Below are 26,708 nucleotides of genomic sequence, written 5' to 3' on the forward strand. Positions count from 1 at the left end.
GATGAGTCACAGAAGTACGAGAGGGGAAAGCAGGCCCCTTCGATCGGAGAGGAATTCACTCCGGCAGCGGCGTTTGGGCCCCAGACTGGGTCTGCTGGGTGGCCGGAGGTCCCCCTCTTTGGGGGATGGAGCCTCCCGTCCGATGGCCCCCCCTGGACTGTTGTAGGGGGGACTGCCTCCATTAGGCTGGCAGCCTCTGCTCATGCTCTGTTGTGGCAAAATACTGACGAGCACTCTAAATGACCCTTAATCGGGGCTTAAATATGTAGCAGCTTCCCGGGCAGCGGGAATGCATCAGGGGAGCTGTCTCAGATGCGCCCCCCCGGCTATTTTCCCGATCCCCCCCACTTCTATCTCCGCCATCCCGGGACTAGGAAAATTCTGCCGTGGTTTCTACATTGTAAAGGGCTTTGGAAAATCCTTTCTTAATTTTTCCTTCATGGGTTGTGGGCGTCGCTGGCAAAGCCAACATTTGTTGCCCATCCCTAATTGCCCTAGAACTGAGTGGCTGGCTAGACCATAGGGCAGTTAAGAGTCAATCACATTGTTGTGGCTTGGAGTCACATGTAGGCCAGACCAGGTAAGGATGGCAGATTTCCTTCCCTAAAGGGCATTAGTGAATCAGATTGGATTTAACAACAATCGATGATAGTTTCATGGTCACCATTAGTGAGAATTGCTTCTAATTTCAGAGGTTGTGAAAGGCGTTATATAAATGCCAGCCTTTCTTTCTTTCCTCCTTGTTTAAGGACTGGCAGAGGGAGGATTGCAGTGGGTAGCCTGGTTGTGACAGCAGATAGGCTGAATGCTATCTAACGCCATTTACTGAAGACGGCAGAATGGGGAAGTTGGCAGGTTTCCTGAGGTAAAAAGGAATAGGAAGATACTGTGATGGGTTTTTGTTATTCATTCAAGGGATGTGGGTGTCGCTGACTAGGCCAGCATTTATTGCCCATCCCTAATTACCCTCATTCGGAGGGCATTTTGAAGTCAGCCACATTGCTGTGGGTCTGGAGTCACATGTAGGCCAGACCAGGTGAGGTTGGCAGAATTTCCTTCCCTAAAAGGGTATTAATGAACCAGGTGGGTTTTTTACAACAATCGACAATGGTTTCACGGGGGCAGGATTTTGCAGTCAGCGTGCGGGGGCGGGCCAGACACACCGACGCGTAACATGAGGCAGGGCTTGCGTCCTGAAGTCATCGCGCAGTCCCTCAGTATTTCGCAGGCGAAAAGCCCAAGCGGCCTTCGCGTTTTTTTTTTAGGAAACTTCATCCACGGGCGGGATGAGGTTTCCTAAAGCTTTTATTAAATAAATAAAAAAAAGTTTTCATACATATAAAAACATGTCCCATCTCACGTGACACAGTCACATGAGGGGACATGTTTAAATACATTTTTAAACCCTTCATTTAATTTTTTCCAACATCGATTCAATGTCCCTGAGGTAGCTCCGTGACTCAGGGAGATTGAAGCCCTCTTTCATGCACTCCGTGACTGCCCCACCTCACCCCGCCCCCCACCGAGCCCATCCGCCATAGAAACAATTCTGCCCATGGTCATCATCAGACTTTAGCCATTCCAGGTTTTCTTAAAACTGAATTCAAAGTTCGCGAACTGCCATGATGGGGTTCGAACACGGGTCCCCAGAGCATTACCCTGGGTCTCTGGAATACTCGTCCAGTGAGATAAAGCAAGGTGGGAGGGGGAGGGTTCGTGTGGGACACCAGCACTGGCAGCTGGGCTGAATGGCCTGTTGGTGTGTTGTAAATTCTATGTAAGCTCTTAGCGATAAACATTTGGAAATGAGCGGTTGATGCAATGATGGAGGCACTCACTTTGAGGGAACCTGGGAGGGTTGTCGTTCACATCGGTGAGCGTGATGTTTACAGTTGTTGTCCCAGATAATCCTCCCATTTGTCCACCCATGTCCTTTGCTTGTACAACCACTTGGTACCCATCCTTTACCTCTCGGTCCATGTTTGATAACGCTGTCCTGATGATACCTGGGGGGTGGAGAAAACAGACTTAATCATTTACTGTATTTTGAGAAGTGCAGGAGGCACCAATTCCACTGTTGGAATCTATTTCAACAAAAAGCAGATTAGCAGCAGCGCAGAAAACACGGAGACTTGATTCAGTTCATCTCAGGGTGAAACTCCTCTGGAATTAACCTTGAAATTGCCTCTAAAGTGAACAAAGTTATGTGAAATCTAAAGCCTGGCTATCTTAATAAATTCTATTTCTTTTTTAAGAAAGGAAAGTTTATATTTATACCCTGCTTTTCACGACCACCAGGTGTCTCAAAATGATTTCGAGCCAATGATGTTTGTTATGAGGTGAAGTCACTGTTGCAAATGTAGAAAGCGCAGCGGGCAATTTGCGCACAGCAAGCTCCCACAAACAGCAATTGTGATAATGGCCAGATAATCTGTTTTTGCGATGTTGGTGGAGAGATCAATCTTGGTCAGGACACAGGAGATAACTCCCCTGCTCTTCATAAAAAATAGTGCCACAGGATGGCTTACATGCAGCCGAGCAGGCACATGGGGCCTTGGTTTTAACACAGCGCCTAAAATTCAGCACCTCCAATGGTGCTGCAGTGGAGTGTCAGCCTTGATTTTTGTGCTCAAACCCTAGAGTGAGACCTGAGCCCAGAGCCTTATGAATTAGAAGCAACTGAACCGCCTTTTGTACTAATCGGAAAATAAACTGTATCCAGTGATCACATGTTAAAATATTGGTCAAGTGAGATGATTGTTGGTGAGGATGTGTTGGGCTGACTTGCGAACGGAATATATTCCTCACTTCGTTTATTCAAACAGTCCCAACACAGTTCCACCATATTCATTAGGCCTTTTAATCTAATCCTCGACTCCATTTAAACAAAACAGTAAAATGGAAGATTTATTAAGTCAACAAGTCTCTCACTTTTTTTGCTAAAATTTTTTTTGAATCCCCACCATGAATTTGACATTGATTGAGAGCTAGATTTCTCTCCCCATTGTTGGAGCTGGGCTTCTTCCCCTTGCTGCTTTGACTTGACCGTAACCCAGAGCCCTTTGCCATGTGGTAGGATTCACTGGCACACAGAGCGGACTGCAGAGGGGGAGTCTTGTTCCCCCCCCCCAAAAGGGTGCCCACCTTTACCCTGGTGGAAGGTTCTGGCAATGCTGCTGTACCAGAAGAAGCAGCAAGGGTTTGAAGGGAGCAGACGAGTCCCTGAGGAATAAAAGGCACAATTTTTCTTTTAGGCCTCAGCCTGAGGCTGAAAGCAGTAAATCTGCTGGTCTTCAGGTGGAGTGAGAGAAGGAGACTGTTTAGCCTATCTCCTCCAGACAGCGACTTTGGATGCTTACCAACTACTAGCCTTGGCAATACAGCTTTGCTCTTGCTAAGTGGTGCCTGGAGTTGATGCTGATAAACGGGGATATAGCATATCCCAGCTCTAGCTTCTAGCATTTTCTGTGGAGCTTGTTTACTTTGCTCTGAGTCAACGACCCAAGCTTAACCAATCAAGCACAGTGAGCATAGATCAGTTACCAGACTCACATAATTGAACACAGAACAATTGAACATTACACTGTGGTGCTGGATTAAATTGGACAGCTCTTTCAAAGAGGCATGACGGGCAGAATAGCCTCCTTCTGTGTTGTAAAATTCTATGGCTGATTCTATAACAAGGGTGAGGAATTCTTTGCATCAGCAAACTTCTATAATTTCCTTATGCCATTGCAGAAATGGAACATGAAGGTGGTCCCAACACACATACATGGGCCGAAAACAAACAATGCTGGAAAAATTCAGCAGGTCTGACAGCATCTGTGGAGATAGAGAGACAGAGATAACGTTTCGAGTCCGTATAAACCTTCTTCTGATCTGAAGAAGAGTCATATGGACTCGAAATGTTATTCCTGTCTCTCTCTCTCCACAGATGCTGTCAGACCTGCTGAAATTTTCCAGCATTGTTTGTTTTCGTTTCAGATTTCCAGCATCTGCAGTATTTTGCCTTTACACATACATGGGCATTCCACCAACCCACAAAACATCTATTTACCTCTGTTCGTTACTTTTCATTCCCCCCTGCTATGCTCTTTATCTTTGTATTCATATCATATGCCTTAATTTTGTAATAAGCCTCCCATGTAACACCTTATTAAAAGCTTTCTAAAAATCCACATATAATAAAACATCACTGCATTCCCTATATCTATATAACCTATGATTTCTGCAACCATATTTCCATCCCAGTTACAGTCTCCCTCCCTTTGTTCTTTTTCTATGCAAACACCAAACACTAATATTACAGAAGTGTAGTGTCCAACTGTTCTTTGTTTGATTATGTGAGCATGGTAACTGATCTATGCTCACTGTCCTTGATTAGTTAAGCCTGGCTGTTGACTTAGAGAAAAGTAAACCGACACCACAGAAAGTGTTGGAAGTTGCTAGGAGCTAGAGCTGGGATAAGCATGGCGCAGACATTTTGTGATTGCAGAAGTGTTTTAAAATCCTTGTAAATAAACCTGTTGCACGCTTAGAAATTAGTGTCATCTCTGCATAGCTCCGAGATATAAAATATGCAACACACAGCTTTCTTCCCATAACCCTGCAAATTCATCCTCATCACATAAATACCTTTTGAAAGTTCCTATATAGTCCGATTGAAACTACCCTATCAGTTAGTGTGTTCCAGATCTTACCAACCCTTGTTTTTAGAGATGAGGCTGGAAGAAGAAGGGGAGAGGAGTTTGTGGAGACACTTGGTAGAGTGGTTAACTATAAGAGATTCACCATAAATCCACCAGCAAAGCAAATGCACAGCTTGCTGCTTACCGCTGCTTCATGCTTGAAACCCAGGCAGTGGTAGTTTTTGCTTACCTGTCCTCGCTTCCACCGAGAAGTATGGCTGCCCCTGCAGGATGCTGTACACCACTCGAGCACTGTTCCCATAAGTGGGGTCATCAGCGTCGCTGGCTGTGAGCTGTATTACCGACGTACCTGTATAGAGATGAGACACAATCATGCCTCTGTCATGTTGGAAATAGAAGAGTTTGCACACTGGGTTAGCTTTCAGCTTTGCAAATTTGAGGGAGCTCGATGGGGGTAGCTTTGTACCTGTGTAATAGTGTCAAGTGGATAATCGTGAATCTGCTGCCCATTTTAAACTCTCTCTCCATTTTTATTTCCATTGGCTACACCATTACACAAAGTCTAGAACCACTGATATTGATAATGACCATTGGGAGTGTACAGAAGGGCTTCTGTTGACAGGTCTTGGATGAGAAATTGTTGATGTTTCCTTTCAGGAACATGTAGTCCCAACAGGATATTTGGGGCGTTTCTGCACCATTCATGATTATATTGATTTTGGACAATTTATTTCTTCACGTAGTATAAAGTTGTAGCAGATACATAAAAAACTGTATTTTTTTTTTGCATAGGGGCATTATACTTTTACGTTTTTTCAACTAAGTGTAACTAAATAATCGTGGTCACTGATTTATGGTGACTAAATTAGTCACATCCCATTTTTATTATATATACACCTGGGGACTGCATTCTGTGATACCATCTGTTTGTGCACAAAAGTAGGAAATCAGTGACCACCCTCCTATTCATGAGTGAGACAGTCATAACTGACTTGTGTGGACCATCTTCAGCATATGGGATAATACAAGTGGCAGAGTGTGCTACATTCAGTCTTTTGGGTGATGTTGTTTACCATGAAAGCAATGTGATCATAATCTCTCCGTCACTAAGACCACCTGTTTCCCCCTCCAAAAGATCGCTCATCTGTGACGCTGCCTCAGTTCATCTGCTGCTGAAACCCTCATCCAGGTTTTTGTTATCTCTAGACTATTTCAATGTGCTCCTGGCTGGCCTCCTAACCTGCACCCTCTGTAAACTTGAACTCATCCAAAACCCTGCTGCCCATGTCCTAACACGGACCAAGTCTTGTTCACCCATCACCCTGTGTACATTGGCTCCTGGTCTGACAATACTTTGATTTTAAAATTCTCATCCTTCCAAATCCCTCCCTATTGTGTTTGATAATGGTGCTGTGATGGTGCCTTGGAAATTTTTATATTAAAGACGCTAAATAAACGCAAGCTGGTGTTGTATATCAATGACAATGTAGACCCTGATTGTCACGGTTTCCACATGCTGGGAGTGGGCTGTTAGTGAGCTGGAGGTAAGGGATCACCGCTCACTGCCCCTTCCTGTTCCCGAATACGGTTGCAATCATTTTGTTGGGTAACAGGGTGGTCAGAGCATCCGAAGAAGGGTCATATGGACTTGAAACATCAACTCTGTTTCTCTCTCCACAGATGTTGCCAGATCTGCTGAGTTTTTCCAGTATCTTCTGTTTTTATTTTGGTCAGAGTGAATGCCTGTTTCAGGCGGGAAGCGATCTGCAAAATACAAACGGGGGTCTTGCCTTGACTGTCGGGCTCTTGACGCAATTTTGAGGGAACATTTGAAATCTTCTGACTGGCTGCCAGCCCCCTTACAACTGCCGCCCACTCATCCATTCAATGCTGGCTCTTTGACTGGGCTGGGAAGAGGATCTGGTACCACCCTCCCTCCAGCTGCTTCAATATACCAAGCTCGCTGGCATCAGGGATTCGTAGCCCCAAAAACAGTTCAGGCATCTCACCAATTGCACAGAGGAGGGTGGCCTAATATATCAGCATGCACCCAAATTTAAAGTTGCCCCCCCAGAACCTAAGACTGACAACAATATTAAAGCATATCCTATTTTGAGAATCCTGGAAAATCCCTACTTTTGAGTTTTCTCACTAATTAACAATTAACTTAAATACTATAACTGTCTGATTGTAAATTAGAGTTTTCACTAGTCGTAATCGAATGAGGTTTATACTGAACTCTGTCTTTGACTCTGCTTGTGAAATGCCCTGGATAGAAATGGCTGAGAGGTGACATGATAGAAGATTGTAGCCTGGGCTTTCGTTGATCAAATGTTTTATTGGCTCTGACTATTTAAAAGAGACTAAATGGCAAAATTTCAGTGGAAATTCAAGCTGGGTGTGAAAACAGACAGGCTGTGTGTGTGTGTGTGTGTGTGTGACCCAAAAAATAAACCCTTGGTAAGATTATAGAGACCCAGATAAACTGCCAGGGAAAACGATAATGCCTCGAATCTCAGGCAAGATAGCTGGGTATCAAGGCCAACATCTTTTACTTGCTTTAGTTAGGTGTTGGCATTAAATGTTCACAAGCTGCTACGTGGAGTCAGGAGTCATGGGATACTGGCCTAGTTTGGGTGGGCTGATGGGTATGTGATATCTCTTTAATGGGAGAGTTCAAATTATAGCAAGCAATGATTGGGTTAAACTGGTCTCCTTGGGTTTTGCTGTGTAGAAAGAGTATAAGAAAGGATGTCCCGAGCACTTAAGGTGCAAAGGCATTTGTCCAGAGACTTGGGACCATCCCCCATGTGGAAGGACGGACTGGCGGAGGGACCCCATGTGTCACGTTGACAGATGATAGCGCCCGGGACACAGCCACCAGCAGCAGCCACGTGGAGATCACACTCTTACCCAGCATGTAAGGGTAATGCTGTCGGTGTTTTGATTCTGCTGCTCAGACATTAGCACGTGTAAAGTCTTACTGAATAAAATATAACCACTGTCAACAATAGGCATATCACTTTTGAGTTATTTCAGGACTTGAGAGTGAAGGGGTTAATTGGCTCCGACCCCTAAGCTTCTGATTCCCTGTGTAACAAATGCAAGTGATTGTTTGTTGAGAGGAAGGATGTAATTTAAATTTCTTTTTGGCTGTTTTATTTTGCCCAGCTGATGGGTGGTAAATGATATAATTTGAAGTGTAGTGATGCTGAACAACTTAAAATTTGTTTTACTGCATGTGCCAGCAGAGACAGACTGTATTTAATGTACCTCAGATTTATTTATATTGTTGGGAATGTTGTCCTGTAATTTTCATGGTGTGGATATTGAGCTTGCTTGAATAAAAACAGAAAGTTCTAGAAATCAGAAGATCATAAAAATATAGGAGCAGGAGGCGGCCATTCAGCCCATCGAGGTTGCTCTGCCATTCAATAGGATCATGGCTGATCGGATTGTGACCTTAACTCCACTTTCTTGCCCGTCCCCTATAACCCTCGATTTCCTTGTCAGTTAAAATTCTGCCTCACTCAGCCTTGAATATATTCAAAGACCCAGCCTCCACTGCCCTCTGTGGAAGAGAATTCTAAACACTAATGACCCTCTGACAGGAGAGATTCCCCCTCATCTCCGTGTTAACTGGGAGACCCCTTATTCTTAAACTGTGCCCCCTCGCTCTAGATTCCCTCACAAGACGAAATATCCTCAGCATCTACTCTGTCAAGCCCCATCAGAATCTTATATGTTTCAATAAAACCACGTCTCATTCTTCTAAACTCCTTTGAATATAGGCCCAATCTGTCCAACGTTTCCTCATAAGCCAACACCTTATTACCTGGAATCAGCCTAGTGATCCTTCTCTGAACTGCTTCCAATGCAAGCATATTCTCTCTTAAGTAAGGAGATCAAAACTGTACACAGTACTTCTGGTGCAGTGTAACCAATGTCCTGTACAGCTGTAGCAAGACTTCCCTACTTTTATACCCCAAGCCTTTTGCAATAAGGGCCAACACTCCATTTGCCTTCCTGATTACTTGTTGTACCTGCGTGCTAACTTATTTTTAGAAATACTCACTAGGTCTGGCAGCATCTGCGGAGAGAGAAACAGAGTTAACATTTCGAGTTGAACATGACTCTTCATTAGAACCCTTGAGCTTTCTTTGGTCATCAGAGCTCAGCAGCTCAATGTGATGGGGTTTTAACCAGATGCTTAAATCAGCTCTAACAATCTCCATCGTAGGCTTTTCACGATCAGCTTTTCATTGCATTACGCCAGAGCGCTGAGCAGAATACAAATGAAAGAAATCCCGTTGCATTCGGGTTAGGCTAATAACAACTGCCTGACTCCATTCATTGAAGTGCTGTCATTGAAAAGCAGGTCATGCTGCTGGAAAAGCTGCCAGAGAGGGAGAGATGGTCGTAACAGCAACGTGAATGACACCAGGTTCTTGTGGATGGACTGAGCTCAGTTTGTAAACAGAGTAAAAGTAGCTTCAGTCGCTCATGTCAGATCAGGAAATCCTACACAACACGCTAGTGCAGTGGGTACAATATTGCTGGCAAGAAATTGCGGGCATTAGCAAAGATAGACCATAGTAAACAGGGATGTCAAATTGTATCATTTTATTCATAACTTCAGATCATAAGCTGCTGTATTTCTCTTAAAGGGGAAGGAAGATCTTGAGCAGCACTTCTGGTTCAAAACACTTCTTTTATTAATAATTGTGACAGTAGTTTTGCTTTAAACTACACAAAAGCCATTTTTATTACTGACATGGAGGCACTCGTCTTGGGTTCCAGCTGCAGCATCAGTTATGGAAATAGTGCCCCATGTGTCCTGGAGTGGGAAAAGAGAGTGGGGCATCAGATTGGTATCGGTCCCTTTCTGAAGCTTTTTGGAAACTCAGATGAAAGGCCAATTGGATGTCATGTCCCTTGTTGGTTGTAATAGAGCATCTCCAGGATGTCTGGATGCCCCATTATTCAAACTATTGGGCTGGCAATGAGAGTGATTAAAGAAATATGCTTTTATAACAAGGAAATACATGATAAGTTTGTAATGATCTGCTATAAATAGTCACTTGGTAATACAGAACTTGAATATTGCTGAAAAGAGAGACATATTGTTGAAGCTTTTCATCTTGCACTCATCAGGGCAAATGAAAGAATGCCAAATTTCAAACAACAATTTATACTACAGGACGAAAGGTGCTGATTGGTTGGCAAGTCAATTCTGATTGGCTTCCCAAGCTCCCAGGTAATTGAGAAAAGGTGCAAGGCTTGAACATATTCCTTTTGTTTGCAGAGAATGAATTCCTGTGAATGCATGTATATCACTTCTAGAAAGCGTCATTGAGCCATCTTACAAGCTTTACTGATAATCTTAAATTGGTTGTTAGTGTAGCTATTAGCACACTCGGGGTTGTTCAGCAAGTACTGCCCATTCACGGAATCACATCTAACAGTCGATGTTTTGTTTTGGGCTTTGCAAGCATGGGTTGGTTGAGTATGGTCCACAGGATGTACCAAAGCACTTTATAGATAATGAAATACTTCTGAAGTGTAGTCACAGTTGTAACATAGGAAACACAGCAGCCAATTGACACTCAGCAAGCTCCCACAAACAGCAATGTGATACTGATTAGATCATCTATTTTTTAGTGATATTCATTAAGGGATAAATATTGGCCTGGATGCCAGGGATTACCTGCTCTTCTTTGAAATAGTGACACATGACCTTTTACAGCCTGAGATGTAACCTCAGGTTAATTGTCTCATCTGAAAGACAGCACCTCAGACAGTGCAGCACTGGAGCATCAACCTTGATTTTTGTGCTCAAGCCCTGGAGTGGGTCTTGAACCCAAAACCTTGTCACTCAGGGGCAAGAATGCACTGCAACAGTGTCACTGCCACAGTAATATAACATGCAGGAATATTCTAGAATTACCGCCTTGTTTGAAGAAGCTATCACAAAATTGATCCTTACCCATCGGGGACATTTCAGGAACACTGGCTACGTAAGGCCCGTCAAGAAACTTTGGTTCGTTGTCATTGATATCCTGGATTTTGATGATGAATTCAGACTCGGGCTCCATTGGCCTCCCAGTCCATCTGTCTAAGGCCTGTGCACGTAGGGTGTAGTGTGTTTTCTTCTCCCGATCTAGCCTCTGTACAGCGTGAATGTCTCCAGTGCTGTCATCAATAGTGAAAACAGTGCCGGCTCCATCACCAGAGAGGATGTATCTGACAGAACCTTCTCCTTTGTCCATGTCTGAATGAAGCTATAATTACAGAATGATAAGCTGGTTTTATTATTATTATTGATTTTTCCACCTTCACTTTCATCTCTTCAAGTATTCGTGTCTCTGCCTCCTATGCTAATTCCTTTATCAGTGGGAGCACTCGGTGGGTGTGGGCTGCGGAGTTCCTTGTGATTTCTGATCATGTGTTCCCCATGCTTCTTGCCTCACAGCAGAGGAGGTTAAGAGGTGACATGAAAGACATGCTCAGAATCAGTTTTGTTAGAGTAAATAAGGAGAAACTGTTTCCAGTGGCAGAAAAGTTGTTAACCAGGAGACACAGATTTAAGATAATTGGAAAAAGAACCAGAGGTGGCGTGGGGAAACATTTTTTTTTACACAGCGGGTTGTGGTGATCTGGAACACGTTGCCTGAAAGGGCGGTGGAAGCAGGTTCCATAGTAACTTTGAAAAGCTAACTGGATAAATAATTGCAAAGATGTGATTATATGGCTATGCAGAAAATGCAAAGGGAGTGGGATAAATCGATAGCTCCAAAGAGGCAGTACAGGCATGAGGTCCAAATAGCCCACTTCTCTGCTGCAACATTCCAAGACCCTGTGAACCTTTCTGAATGTTTCAGTGTCTTCTAGCAATTGTACCTAAAGAACAATGTTACCCGTAGCAAAAACAAAAATACCTGGAAAAACTCAGCAGGTCTGACAGCATCTGCGGAGAGGAACACAGTTAACTGTGTTCCTCTCCGCAGATGCTGTCAGACCTGCTGAGTTTTTCCAGGTATTTTTGCTTTTGTTCTAGATTTCCAGCATCCACAGTGTTTTGCTTTTATTTTAATGTTACCCGTAAGCTGTGCAGCAACCCGAGAGTCTGCACAAAGGCTGTGCACTAGTCGGCCCCTTTAAGTTAACACGTGTGTGTGGCTGCGCAAACAAATGTAGAGGGACGCCATACTTATACAAAATGCCTGCGCGCTAGAAAAGAAACTACGAGGGTATGTTGTTGAAGAACAGTGCACGATACATGAGTGGAAGCAGATTCAAGAATAACTTTCAATATGGAATTGGATAAAGGTTTGAAGGGAAATTAATTACAGGGACTAAATGGACAGCTCTACCAAACAGCTAGCATTGATACAATGGGCCAAATGGCCATCAATGATTCTACGGAATACTCAGTCTCATGGTACCATTGAGAACTTGCCCTAAAGAGGCGTGGCAGTAATTTTCAACCTTGATACCTGGGTGGTAACTGGTTGGTAGGGATCATCTGCCTGAACCTGATTCTTGTTCCACTAATTCCCACTCAGGTGACAAAGTTGAAAATGATTCCTTTGAGTCTTAAAAATATTACTGTTCACTTTCCTCTGCCCTCTTGGCAAAGGACACCCAAAATGTGCAGAGGAAAAATGGGATTTAATCTTTTATTCTCATTTTTCTCCTGAATAGCACAATGCATGAGCTTACAGTATGATTTTCTGGTGTCTAAGTGGCAGGGCAAAATAAATTGCATGTCACCGAAAGTCAGAGTCTTCTGCACTCAAATTTCCCCTAATAGCACAAGAGTAGATCGGGGGCACATTGGTTTCTACCAGCACCCCCCACCCCACTGCCACACGCCCAAAAGAGTTACTGATTTCTAGAATTTCTGGTCATGGTCACACTTGATCTGATACATTGACAGGATTTTCTGGTCCTGCCAATGGCGGGCATTGTCACCGTTGGGGTCGGAATATCCCACCAATTATTACAATAATTGTTTAACCGGTTTCTCAGCAGCTTGCTTGAGAGTGGAGCTAGCCCTCTCAACTCAAATACAAACATTTAGTTATGTACCTATTTAGCAGCTGTTTTTAAGGGAAAAACTTTCGGACAGCTATTTAAGCTCATGAAGCTCCAGTTCTAGTGTTGAGTAGATGTGTCAGCATTCTTTGCTTAAATCAATGAGATGGACTAGAGCCTCGGAAGGAAAACGGTTTGACTGGTACCTCTTCATAAAAGTTACCTGGCTTAGCTAATTCTATAGTGGGTGAAGGAATGAGAGGGTATCACTAAATGAACATACATTCGAACAGATGCATTAGGAGCAGGAGCAGGCCACTTGGCCTCTTGAACCTGCTCCACTATTCAATAAGATCATAGCTGATCCGATTGTAACCTTAACCCCACGTTCCTGCCTACTCCCTATAACCTTTCACTTCCTTGTTAATTAAGAACCTATCTAGCTCCGCCTTAAAATATTCAAAGGCTCTGCTTCCACCGCCTTTTGAGGAAGAGAGTTCCAAAGACTCATTACCCTCTGAGAGAAAAAAAATTCTCCTCATCTCTGTCTTAAGTGAGCATTAAAAAAGTATTTAGATCATAACTTTAGTGCAAGACTTGCACTAATACTTGTCACTAATCGAAGATCTAGCAAAGTTTAACAGCGACTGTAAAAATGTTTTATTATTAAATATTAGTATTGCTAAATATTACATATTATTACTATTTGCTTGTTCTATTACTACTTAATAATTTTGTTAGGCAGTTCACATCTTAAATCTGTTACCTTCAGGAAATAAAAACGGTCCCTTGGTGTTATAGATAGAATCAATGGCTGAAATATTCCAGTAAAGGCTTCTCTATTCATTATTCTGGATACACCGAGATATTTACCAAGGTTTTAGGGAAAGTGAAAACACTCCTGAGGATGTAGGGAGCTGGAGTTCAACAATTTGACTAGTCCAAAACAGGCACCAAAAACCACGAGAGTAAACTATGTATAAGATTCACAAAAATGTAACAAGCAATAGTTAATTTGCTACATGTTATGTCAGTGGTGAAAGTTGAATTCCTACAATGTGTGTGTGTATGTATATATATGTGTGTGTGTGTATGTGTATGTGTGTGTATATGTGTGTGTGTGTGTATATGTGTATGTGTGTATATGTGTGTGCATGTGTGTGTGTGTGTGTATGTTTATGTGTGTCTATGTATATACGTGTGTGTGTGTGTATGTGTGTGTATATATGTGTGTATGTGTGTGTATATGTGTGTGCATGTGTGTATATATCTGTGTGTGTGTATGTGTGTGTATATATGTGTGTGTGTGTATGTGTGTGTATATATGTGCGTGTGTGTGTATATGTGTGTGTGTATGTGTGTATGTGTGTATATACGTGTGTGTGTGTGTATATATGTGTGTGTGTGTATGTGTGTGTATATATGTGTGTGTGTATGCAGCCAAAACACTGCATTTATGCAGCATCTTTCATGAGCTTAGGATATCCCAAAGTGCTTTAGAGCCAATGAAGTACTTCTTGAAGTATAGTAATTTTCATAATGTAAAAAAAAACGCAGCATGCTCCCACAGACACCAAGGTAATGATGACCAGATAATCTTTTTTTTTGGTGATATTCCAATTACCAGGACAGCAGGGATAACTCCGCTGCTCCTCTTCGAACAAATACATCTCAGCCGAGAGGTATCACCTGCATGTACTGTACTCAAGTGTCAGGCAAGAGTTTTGCACTAAAGTCTCTGGAGTGGGGCTTGAACTAACAACCTTCAGACTCAAGAAAAAAAGCAAGAGCACGACCCGCTGAGCCGCAGCTGAAACCATTTGAGAGCATGTTTTGCATCTGCCTAAGCAGCACTCAGCCAACCTCGATCAATCTTCTGGGGCTGCCCCTTGCTATTACTAGCTGAGGTCTAATTTATCAATCGCTGGAAGCTCTAAGATTTGGGCAGAGATATTCCACCTCTCTCTCTCCATTTTAAATCATTTCCTCAAAACCCATCCCTTCCACCTACCTTTTGACCATCTTTCCAAAATTCTTCCTCCTGACTCAGAATCAGTTCTCCTCAGGTCTCATTGAACGGGATCTGAACATGTTTCTTTAAGATACTGGCCCAGATTTTCCAGTCTCTGGATCATCAGAAACCGGATGTACGACCCCAGATGTGCGTCAGGACCCCCATGGAAGCCCCAGTGTGCTGACCCCCCAAGGGAATTGCCTGGGAAGTCTGAACTTCCGATGGGCAATTCTCCTGCTCCCCAGGGCCCTCTGTGAAAGTCTCTGACTCCGGGTTAGAGTTGGAGACTTGGACAGTTCTGATTAACTTACCTGAATAGTTACCCAGGAAATCTTTGACGGAAAAATCTAAAATCTTAGTCTAACCCCTGGGTAACTATACAACTGACCCCCACCCCCCCCCAACCCAGTCGCTCACACTGAGTCCCCTGACTCCCCCTTTGACCCCCTGACTACCTCCTCGCTCCTGACTACCCCCTGATCACCACCCCCGATTACGCTCTACCACCTTGACTACTCCCCCGACCCAACCCAACCCAGCTACCCTTCCTGCCACGCTAACCCCCGACCACCGACTACCCCTCCAACCTGACCTGACTACCTCCCAACCTGACCTGACTACCCCCACCGCCGACCACCCCCTGACCTGACCGGTCTAGCTCTCGGCCCGAGTACCCCCCTCCCGACCCAACCATCCGCTTCACTCACCTTGCCCACCTAACCACCTCACCCACCCTACCACCCTGCCCACTCACTCATTCATTCACACACCCATTCACTAACACTCACATGGGACATTTAAACTTACCTTACGGCAGTAGTGCTGTAAAAAGGGGGGTGTTTCCAAACCCCCCCTCCACCCGCCACCCCCCCACTACTCCATTGTGACGGAGGGAGTTCTCTGATGGATTGTACATTCCGCATTTCTGGAGAAACCGGACTCCGAAGACCCGGCCAGAAATGTGGAGCTGCGTCAGGGCGCAATGAAGTAGGGTCGGAGTGTCAATCCAATGGCAATTGCTGCTTCGCAGAAGATCCGGGCCAATATGTGATCGCAAGTTGTTTTTGATGTCTCCGCCATGCAGAATGTAAATCTGGTTTGTCCAGAACTGATCCAATATTATTTAAGTAGGGGGCTGGATGGTAAGTGTGGGTCTGCTAAAAGCTGCTAATGGGTTTAACTTCATTATTCTTTTGAATCTGAACGTTTATTTCCCCCTGGTCTTACCTTGCCAACGTATAACGGCTCTGATCCGGTGTATTCCTCCAGCACAAAAAACTGGTTCCAGACCCAACCTCTCTTCACACGATGATGCAACACCTTATCGTGTTGGTTGTTCTCCACTGCAGTTACTGGCTGCACACCAAACACTTGCACCAAATCAGCTAGACACAGAAACAGGCACACCCCAGGTAAATATTTATTACCCATCATATTGTAAATCCAATTGTTACAGGAAACATAGGTGGAGAAGAGGAGGAAAGGGGGCGATCCTTTGCAAGCTTTTCTTTTTGGAAACTTGGTGTGACAGTCTTTGGTCAAATAATATCTTTATCAAGAATTAGGTTGTGGTGGTTTTCCTCTGAATCAAGTCTTTCACTTTTACTCTCAGCTGAGTTTTGAGCCTCTTGTCCAACGGAATTTTGCAAAATTTCATCAGCGCTGGACCTGCAATGAAAACACAAGTGAGCTTTCAATAGTGTGCCGCAAATGTAAAGAATAACAAACACGTTTCAGAAAGTATTGCCAAACTGTGCATCACAAGTAAGGGGAACGATTTTGCTAAGCAATAGGCTGAAATGAACAGTGAGCTTTCTTGTAATGAACTTTGCTTAGGGTAAGAATGGCTACAAATTTGGCACACCAATCGCCACAAGACTTAGTAACGTTTGCTTAGATCGGGACTTGCTTCCTGCATATGCTTGTTCATGTGAGCTAGCAAAGAGTGTGTGATCTTTTATTAAACATGCATCAGGAAACCATGAGATTTTGTAACACTGATACATATTTTTTGACAGTTTCAACGAGATAGCTATAAGAAAATTATTTTGATGATCGACGTTTTGCATTCTTCAAAATATATTTGTTGCCCCACCCCATCTGCTTGTCTGTCTTTCTTCTTAGAGTGAGAAAGAAAATACTTCATTTTGATGTTCTGACACTCTTTTACAAGCATGCCCACAATTTAAAAGCTGTTGAGGCATGAATGAGTCATAATGGGTTTTTACTTCAATAAAAAGGTCTCGAGTATGTTGCTAGGATGGCAGCTGTGGCTCAGTTGGTAGCACTTATGCTTCTGAGCCAGAAGATTGTGAATCCAAGGCCCACTCCAGCCATTTGAGCACTAAAATACTCCAGTGCAGTACTAAGGGAGAGCTGCCCTGTGGCAGGTGCTGAATTTAGGATGAGAGGTTAACCTGAGTCCCTGTTTGTCCTCTCATGCGGGTGATAAAGATCCGAATGCAGAATTTTGAAGAAGAACAGGGGAGTTATCCTCAATATCCTGGCCAATATTTAGCCCTCAATGAACATTGCAAAGCAGGTTATCTGGTCATACCACGCTGCTCTTTGTGGGAGCTTGCTCTGCGCAAATTGACTGCCGTGTTTCCGACATTACATCAGTCAAAAGCACTTCATTGGCTGCAAAGTGCTTTGGGGCATCCAGTGGACGTGAAAGGTGCTATAGAAATGCAAATTTAAAAAAATTCATTGTCCATTTATTCTGTGGGTGTTTATAATGGAACCTTCAAGAGGAAGTCTTCCTATCAGGATCCCTGTTGTAGAAGCAAGCAGTTAAAAAGGTTTACCATCGCTTTAATATTTTTAATTTAACCTGCAGAAATAGAAGAGTGCTCCCATATATAAACTAGTTAAGGTTGGATGGAAGGCTTGATACTGAAGCTTTGCAAGGTTAATGACTGCCAATGTTTCTCCAGCTTCCTGTGATGGGGTCAGTAATCCCTTCCAGTCAGTGTTCCAGTGATGCTGCTATTTAAGGAAAGAATATTTATGGTCTTGTTTTTGGCTGTAGTGCCTACAATTATCTTTCTTTCTGATTAATTTTTTGTGCTGTTCCTGCTTTGTTGGTTATACTTTTTTGCCTTTCTGAATATTCTGACTCACCGATTAAATCCTACCACCAAATGACCAGTAATGTTTCAGTAACCAGGTGTGGATTTTTCCCCCTAGGCTACAGGGCTGCACACTGGCATTACTTCAGAAACTGTCACCACAAGATGTGTCAATGGAAGAGCCGGGAGACTGTGTGTCCTGGGTTGCAATCTCCATTGCCTGTCCCCTAGCAAGTCCCATTCACTCGCTCACCAGGAATGATTCCCCAAACCCGCAGCCTGTCCTCAATGTAACCCTGGCTGGGCCTCCAGTCTTCACTCAAAATATTAGAATACAAGAATACAAGGGATGCAGTAGAACTTAGAATTCAGCTGTACAAAGCCCTGCTAGACAACACCTGGGGGTACTGGCAGTGATTCTGGGCACCATACTGAAAGAAATTGGGGTCTTGAATAAACAGATATTTTCTGCAAAGTATAACACATCTTGAAATGCTTTCTAAAAAGGCAACAATTTTCAAAGAGTCTGTGGAAACAGGGAAGGTCACTTGGTTCAGGTTGTCATTCCTAAGTTAAGATGGCGTCTTCTGTACCCGCTTATCCATGCATTTGTTTAAAAAGGGCCAGGATATGACCCTGAGCAAGATGTAAACTAAAAAGCTGGCCTCGAGCAGAGTGACGCACAAGGGATGTGTTGTGAGTACTTGTCCTGTGCCATTGGTCAGAATGGTTAGATGGGTGATTGACACTGGATAAGCTACCAGCCCCCAAAAAAGGGTATATAGATTGGTGTCATAATGGGCGTGAGGGGCTGAGGTGCTGGTTAGGGGTTGGTGAGGGGCTGGTGAGGTGCAAGGCCTGTGGTGCTGGTGAGGTGGCAGTGCTCATTGGGCATCTGCCTTCTTCAGATGGAAGATGGACCACAGGAGGAGGAGGAGGAGGAAGATCGAGGGATCAAGGGAAGAGTTTCCTAACACTTCAGACTGGAGGGCGGAATGCTGTTATCACAAGCTGTTACCGGTCGTATTAGTTACTGTATCGTATCTAAACTGTTGTTTCTTAATAAACTCAGTAAACTATCTTAAAATTACATACAAATAGTCGACTACCTATTTAGGTATCAGTGATCCCGAACCCGGAAATCTTACAATACCTCCCTTGGTGGGAGCGCAGCAAAGATTTACCAGAATGATACCTGGACTCCAAGGGTTAAATTATGAAGTGAGATTACACAAATTGGGTTTGCATTCCCTGGAATTTATAACATAAAAGGGGTGATTTGATCAAAGTTTTCAAGATATTTAAGGCTGTCAGATAGGGTAGATAGAAAGAAACTATTTCTGCTCTTTAGTGAGTCTAGGACTAGGGGGTTATAGTCTAAAAATTAGAGCCAGACCTTTTAGGAGTGAAATTAGGAAATTCTTTCAGTCACAAAGAGTCGTAGAAGTTTGGAACTCTCTTCTGCAAATGATAATTGACGCGAGATCAATTGTTCATCTTAAACCTGAGTTTGGTAGACTTTGTTAGCCAAACTTTTTAAGAACTATGGGGCAAAGGTGAGTATATGGAGTTAGGTCACAGTTCAGCCATGATCTCATTGAATGGTGGAACAGGCTAGAGGGGATAAATAGCCTTCTCCTGTCGTTATGGGACCTGTAGAGACCGTGAACATTTAAAGAGAAATTCAAAACCCTTCCATCTATCGAAAGAGTGAAGCCACAAGATTCCCTGGTTTACAAGAGTCAAACAAAGCAAACACTAAAACGCTGGGCGGAATCGTCTCAGATTTGCACCAAGTGCGATAGCGGGAGGGAAAAAGGCCGTTTTACCCGCTGGCAGCAATGGCAGCTTTTCATGCCGTATCGACCCAATCCCGCCTCATTAATCATGCATTCCCGGGAAGCGTGCTGTTTCGATGGCGGGCGGGCTCTCATTCGGCCGCCACACCATCACCTCGCTGCTTCCTCACGCTGGGTGTAACATTTAAAGTGCAGCCGCATGCACGTCTTTCAGCGCTCCCAGTCCAGGGCTGCTGCAATGAAGACATGGCCCCGAAAGGCAAGAAGACTGCAGCTCCCCGGTTAAGTGATGTGTCCCTCGAGCGCCTTTTGGATACCATGGAGGCCCGCCGTGATATCTTCTACCCCTGCTCTGGTTGCAGGAGGGGCAGCAACATTACCACTCTGGCTTGGTAGGTGATGGAAGTGACGATCTGTGCCAATGCTGCACAGAAGAGGTTGGCCATACAGTGCAGATAGAGGATAAATGATCACATCCGTGTAACCATCTCATCCCTCTAAACTCACACACTCACAAGCTCATCACACATTCACTGGCATCTCACTCATTGCCAGCTCATGGGACATCACCACTCACTCTCACACACACACCCTCACATCTCCATCTGGCCTCATCTCCTCTGGAGACTGCCTCCTCAGCCCTCACCATCTTGAGGCCACTTGCACAGATCAACTTGTGCCCCACACACACACACCCTGGGACCTGGGATACCCCCCTTCCCCAATACAGCCCTCATCCTGCAGCCTCTTCCCTTGCCTGAGGCCACTTCGCCCCCTTCCCCAAGCAAGCCCTTGCCCTCCAGCCATTGAAAAGCCACCCCCGCCTTACGGCTGGTCTGGCAGGTATTGACCTGCCTGTGAAGCCCCCTAAAAGTGATGTGGTGCTGCCTGTGAAGCCTGGCACTGATGACTGCGACTGGTGCTTGAAGCAAGGTAGGCAAACAAACCTCGAAGTCCCTAGTGAAGTGAAGCTTGCCAGATGCACGTCACTTATGTACAGTTGTGAAAATGTCGGCGTGCAATCACACCGACATGCTCAGGCAATCCAGCTTGAGGGAGGGGTGGTGGGGGAGGGGGGGTGGTGGGGGTTGATTCCAGTGAGCTGGGCGAATAATGATATGCAAATGTAGTGCAATGAGGTTCCCGATGTCCGATGGCGGGAAACGCGGCCCACCATCGATGGGCAGAGCAGATGATCGCAAACTGGTTTCACAACGTCACGAAACTGATTTTTGGCCTTCTCGCCATATTGTTCGCTTAGGCTGCTGAACAGGAATGGAAAATTCTGCCCAGAACCTTAGGTTATCAATTATACTTTACACCAAAAAAACCCCCAACAAACACGATCACTTATACTTTAGAACTGAAATCCTTAACCAAACCTTTCCCTTTTTGCTTTGACTTTTCCCCTAGAAAGTCTTTGGCCATCAGGCTGTTGAAAGTTCCTTCACTACTTGGGACCAACCCAAAATGCTAAGGTTCTCAGGAATGCTCAGTGTTCTTGCTACCCTCCGAGGTATGAGCTTTCTTAAGGGTCCTTCCACTAGTGTTTGGCTAGGAAACCCTTCACTGCTGCTTAAGCACTTCACGATTTTGGACACTCCAGTTCATGCATGAACTTCACTGCACTCTGACCTTTTGTTTACAGCTGCCTTTCTGCTCTTAGCAGACTCTCCCTCTGCCTGCTGAACTCAGGGCTGACACCCACCAACTTGGGTGCTTTCAGCTCCAACCCCAAAAACCTTCTAGAAAAATACCACAGACAACTTCCCAGAATTCCAACCATGGCTCCACCCTGAATCACTCATCTCTATGGCAACAGGGGATAATTGAGATAAAAATCTGGAATTAAAAGTCTAATGATGACCATGAAATCATTGTTATTGTTGTTAAAAACCTATCTGGTTCACTAATGTCCTTTAGGGAAGGAAACCTGCAGTCCTTACTTGGTCTGGCCTACATGTGACTCCAGACTCACAGCTGTGAGGTTGACCCTTAAATGCCCTCTGAGCTAGGGCAACTAGGGATGGGCAATAAATGCTCCTGGCCAGCGGCACTCACATCCCATGAATGAATTTTTAAAAAATGTGCAATAGATATTTGCATTAATGAAATTTAGTTTCAAAACCGAACCTCTTGACCCTGAGGTCTGCACGAATAATTCAAATTCCCAGTGAAGTCAGGACAATTCCCCTCAGACTTACTGTCTGCAGTTTCCCAGTTAAAGGAAGGTCACCTGCCTTTTATGGCTTTTACCCTCCTAACTCTGATCTCACAAATACACATGGAAGCCTTCCCACTGCCACTACTTGAGGTAATCTGACAATTTCTAAAATCAAGTGTTTTAATTATCTTACCCGTACAAATTTAATCTTCCCAATACCAAAAGCTATTTCTAAAATATTAATACGAACCACGAACTAGATGATTATGACAGTGTTCCTATGTTCCTGCTGCCCCCAGCCATCAGTCCCACCTTATATTTCTTAGCGTGTGGACATCGCTGGCTAGGCCAGCATTTATTGCCCATCGTTAACTGCCCTTGAGAAGGTGGTGGTGAGCTGCCTTCTTGAACCGCTGCAGTCCATGCGGTGTAGGTGCACCCACAGTGCTGTTTGGAAGGGAGTTCCAGGATTTTTCACCCAGCGACAGTGAAGGAACGGCAATACATTTCCAAGTCAGGAGGGGAACTTGGAGGTGGTGGTGTTTCCACATGTCTACTGCCCTTGCTCTTCTAGGTGCTAGAGGTCATGGGTTTGAAAGGTGCTGTCAAAGGATGCTTTGCGAGTCCCCGCAGTGTGGATCTTGTAGGTGGTGCACACCGCTGCCACCATGTGTCGGTGGTGGAGGGGGTGTCGATCAGTCGGATTGCTTTATCCTGGATGGTGTCAACTTCTTGTTGGAGCTGCACTCATCCAGGCAAGCTGGGTGTGGAAGAAAGCATAGCTTTTTTTTACAAAAAAGAGATAAACAAACCCAATAAGACTAAAGGAGGTTAATACTATCCTTTCAGTGTATTTTTTTTTTATGAGTTCTGTTGACACCACACTTTAATAACCTTCTCAATAATCACACAGCATTGCACACTACTTCTGACTGGTAAGTGCATTGAAGCAATGCTTAACCCTGCTCATTTCAGAAGGAGAGCTTTGAGTGCAATATATTCAACCAATCTGGGAAGTAATGAAATAAAAACGACATCATATTTAAATACAATTTGAAATGCACTATGGGCTCTGGCTATGCTGCATTGCTTGATCATGTTTTCCTGCTCATTCACTTTTTAACAAGCAGAAATTCACAAACTGCTGATGGTAAAAAGTAGAGAACCCCATCTAACTGGATGGTTTTGAGAATTTGACCTTACAATGACCGTTTTTGACAGCTTTGGTGCTTTTGCATATAAACCCCTGAGGCAAGAGTCCATAGAAGAAATAATTAAAGTTCTAAAATCTCATCTTTACTCACCGACTCAATAGTTTCCTGAACAGCTAATCACATTATATATTTTGATATCTCAAATCATTTTTCATATTCTAATTCTGATAAGTAATATGAATTTTGAGGTCATGCACTTTGGTAGGAAGAATAGAGGCATAGACTATATTCTAAATGGGGAGAGAATTCAGAAATCTGGAGTGCAAAGGGACTTGGGAGTCCTAGTCCAGGATTCTCTTAAGGTTAACTTGCAGGTTGACGCGGTAGTTAGGAAGGCAAATGCAATGTTGGCATTTATTTCGAGAGGACTAGAATATAAAAGCTGGGATGTGCTGCTGAGGCTTTATAAGGCTCTGGTCAGACCCACATTTACAATATTGTGAGCAATTTTGGGCCCCGTATCTCAGGAAGGATGAGCTGGCCCTGGAGAGGGTCCAGAGGAGGTTCACGAGAATGATCCCAGGAATGAAAAGCTTAACATATGAGGAATGTTTGAGGACTCTGGGTCAATACTCAATGGAGTTTAGAAGGATGAGGGGGATCTGATTGAAACTTACAGAATACTGAAAGGCCTGGATAAAGTGGACGTGGGGAAGATGTTTCCATTAGTAGGAGAGACTAGGACCCGAGGGCACAGCCTCAGAGTAAAGGGAAGACCTTTTAGAACAGAGATGAGGAGAAACTTCTTTAGCCAGAGAGTGGTGAATCTATGGAATTCATTGCCACAGAAGGCTGTGGAGGCCAGGTCATTGAGTGTATTTAAGACGGAGATAGATAGGTTCTTGATTGGTAAGGGGATCAAAGGTTACGGGGAGAAGGCAGGAGAATGGGGTTGAGAAACTTATCAGCCATGATTGAATGGCCGAGCAGACTCGATGGGCCGAATGGCCTAATTTCTGCTCCTATGTCTTATGGTCTTATGAATTGATATCATGGACAAAAATCGCACTGGAGTAATCCTTCTCTGTCTCCACGAACACACTCCATCTGATGCAGATTTTTCGTTACCTTTGGGGAGTAATTTTGACTTTGGCTGGTAAACGAGAGACAGCGTGTCAGCTGCCTGCATCTACCTCTCCTGATTATGAAGAAAGGCATGCATTTATGTAGCGCCTTTCATGGCCACAGCTACTTTTGACATGCAGTCACTGTTATAATGTACCTGGTATAAGTGGTGCCGATTTGTACACAGCAAGATCCCACAAACAGCAATGTGATAATGACCAGATAATCTGTGCCTAGTAACCCTGAACATCTGCTACAAAGAGGCTTAATTACTGTTGTTAAGAAACGCAGATACTTCCCTTGTTCTGTATTCAGAGGCCGGGAGCTTCAGTTCCCAGTGGACATCGGACCTTCTGCACAAGCGCCAGCCAGAAAGGGGCTGCACATGCGCAGCTCATTTGTCTTCACATCTTCAGGCCGGGAACCAGCACATGCGCAGAAGGGAAGAAGAAAATAAGTGAAATGGCGTGGAAGGGCAGGTCAGGTGACCTGACCCAAAGCACCATTTGAGAGGTGGTGTCTCAGGGAGCAGGACACGGGGGGAGGGGGATAGGGAGAGGTTCCCAGCCCAAGAAGATGGTCCCAAACCAGACTTGTAGGACAGAAAGAGGTCCCAGAAGAAAGTACCAGGCATGAGCTTAGACAAGGATCAGAGATAGATCCCATTGAGTCAAGATAAATGACAGAAGCAGAGAAAAATGCTCCAAGTTAAAGTGAAAGCTGCAAAGAGCAGACTTGAAGCAAAGTGGGCTTGAGAGAAGCCCAGAAGATCTGAGAGGGCAGCTAAAGGTTGGTGCTGTGGGCCATAAGGGTAAAGGTACCACTTTGGAACAGTGGTGTTCTGCTTGGCACAGCTGAAGATCTGAAAGTATGCTTGGAAGGAGAAGCTTCAGTGTACTTGGAGGTCCAGGGGGAAAGAGTCTCAGGAGATGTGATTGAAACTCTGGAGTTGGATCCTTGTGGGAGTCAACCAAGTGGGAGTGATGCTTGGAGAGAATTCCAAGGCGAGTTCTTCAACTGTGGAGATTGGAAACCCTCGTAAGAAAGATAGAGTTTCAATGAGACTCGCTGGCTTACAATGTGGCAAGCATCTGGATGGATTATTGAGAAATCTGTGGATCCTGCTTTGGTCACACCTGTCATTTACTTTGGAGTGCGGCTTTGGAGTCGGATCATAGTTAATTCACATGTACCTCAGACTTACTCTGAATATTAGAGTATAAAATAGATATGGTGAACTGTTTCATCTTTCTGAATTTGTCTGTGTCTGGAAAGAAAGAGCTGAGGTGAAGGAAAAGTGAATATTTGAATCATGTTCCTGTGTTTGTATTGAGGTCTTTCCAACATTTTTGTCTGGTGTAATATAATTAATTTTTCATGTTTAACAAATGTTTTATTCTTTGTGTTAAAAGTTCATCAGCAGACTCCTGGGAATTTGTTCAGTAACTTTCCTCCACTGTTTCAAAAAAAAAGTTAGGAGCTATCAACCCCTCTGGAATCTGACTTGTCCAGTAATGACATCAGCTGGGATCATAACACTGTTGAGTTGGTAATGAAAGAAAGTGGAATAGATATCAGGTTATCACATTGCTCCTGCTCCTCATCTTAATCTAGCAACTTTTGTCATTGACTGGAAACCAAGGTGAAAAGTTTCTGAACTCCGCAGTTCACAAATGGAGCTGTGATATGTTATAGCAGATACTTGCCCTACTCAGAGCAGACCCCAACTCAGAGTACGCAACACAAGCTTTATGTTGGATTATGTTCAGATACATTACTCTGAAGTGTCTGAATGCTTTTATTTTTAAAAGCAGCAAATTCTTTGAAAGGCACATTCTTGAGCAGCCTTCAATACAATAGTGACAATTTGCATTTTTATAGCACCTTTGACATAGTAAAGCATCCCAAGGTGCTTCACAGGAGAGTTACCGAGTGACATGACAAGATATTACGACAGGTGAAAGAAGTAGAGAGGTGGAGAAGTCTGGGGAGGGACTTCCATTTGAACAACCTATTCTTGGGAGAAGGTTATGAGCTGATACACTTTCATGGATAGCATAGCTCGTGATTTAAAGTGGATCTCGTGAAATAAAGAGCAGCTATGCAAAATGGGGTCCTGAATCAAATTCTAGCTCTTAAGATGACATACATCATTAAGTTAGGAGATAATTCAAACCATCTTATTTTTCAGAGGCTAATGTAATCGGAGCTACAGTCCACAGAAGCAACTGTCTTCCTGAAAAGATGTTTGGCAAACCTTTTAGGAGGGAGAACATTTTCGTGAATACGACATTATGCACAAGTGACATGATGCATTTCAATTTGATTTAGTGATTGCACTGGGCATGTAAACAAACAAGAACAACAAATTCTTTTTCTTGAAGGCAACGTGCTTGAAGCTACACAGATACAGCGAACATTTACCATTTGTTTGATGCAAGCATGTGACAATATATCCTAATGACTAAATAATTCAGGATGTTGGTGGCCACGCCGTGTGAGAATTAACATATTTTTCCTTCAGGGTCTCTCTAATCTGACAGCAATGCTGATTGCCGGGAGAACATTTTTTGCAGTGGTTAAGGGTCTTTTGTTAAGATCAATTCAAATTAGCCTGAGACCTCAGCTAGTTCAGGCCAATTTTTTTCTACTTGTTCTGTGGTTGCATTCAATGAACTCTATTATTCATTCAGCG

General features: G+C 43.9%; 1 protein-coding gene across 1 annotated transcript in view; it reads right to left on the minus strand.

Annotated features, from left to right (window-relative positions):
- Nucleotides 1–26,708, minus strand: part of LOC144679210 (cadherin-20-like) — a 100,997-nt gene that overhangs the window by 52,944 nt on the left and 21,345 nt on the right. The window contains exons 2-5 of the mRNA XM_078539644.1: nt 15,928–16,368; nt 10,636–10,930; nt 4,879–4,998; nt 1,839–2,006 (exon numbers count right to left, since the gene is read on the minus strand). Of these exons, the coding sequence (XP_078395770.1) occupies nt 1,839–2,006; nt 4,879–4,998; nt 10,636–10,930; nt 15,928–16,134 (790 nt within the window). The 5' untranslated portion in view covers nt 16,135–16,368. The remainder of the gene's footprint in view (nt 1–1,838; nt 2,007–4,878; nt 4,999–10,635; nt 10,931–15,927; nt 16,369–26,708) is intronic.

The sequence above is a fragment of the Cetorhinus maximus genome, chromosome 3, assembly GCF_964194155.1.
Source record: "Cetorhinus maximus chromosome 3, sCetMax3.hap1.1, whole genome shotgun sequence".
NCBI classification, from domain to species: Eukaryota; Metazoa; Chordata; class Chondrichthyes; order Lamniformes; family Cetorhinidae; genus Cetorhinus; species Cetorhinus maximus.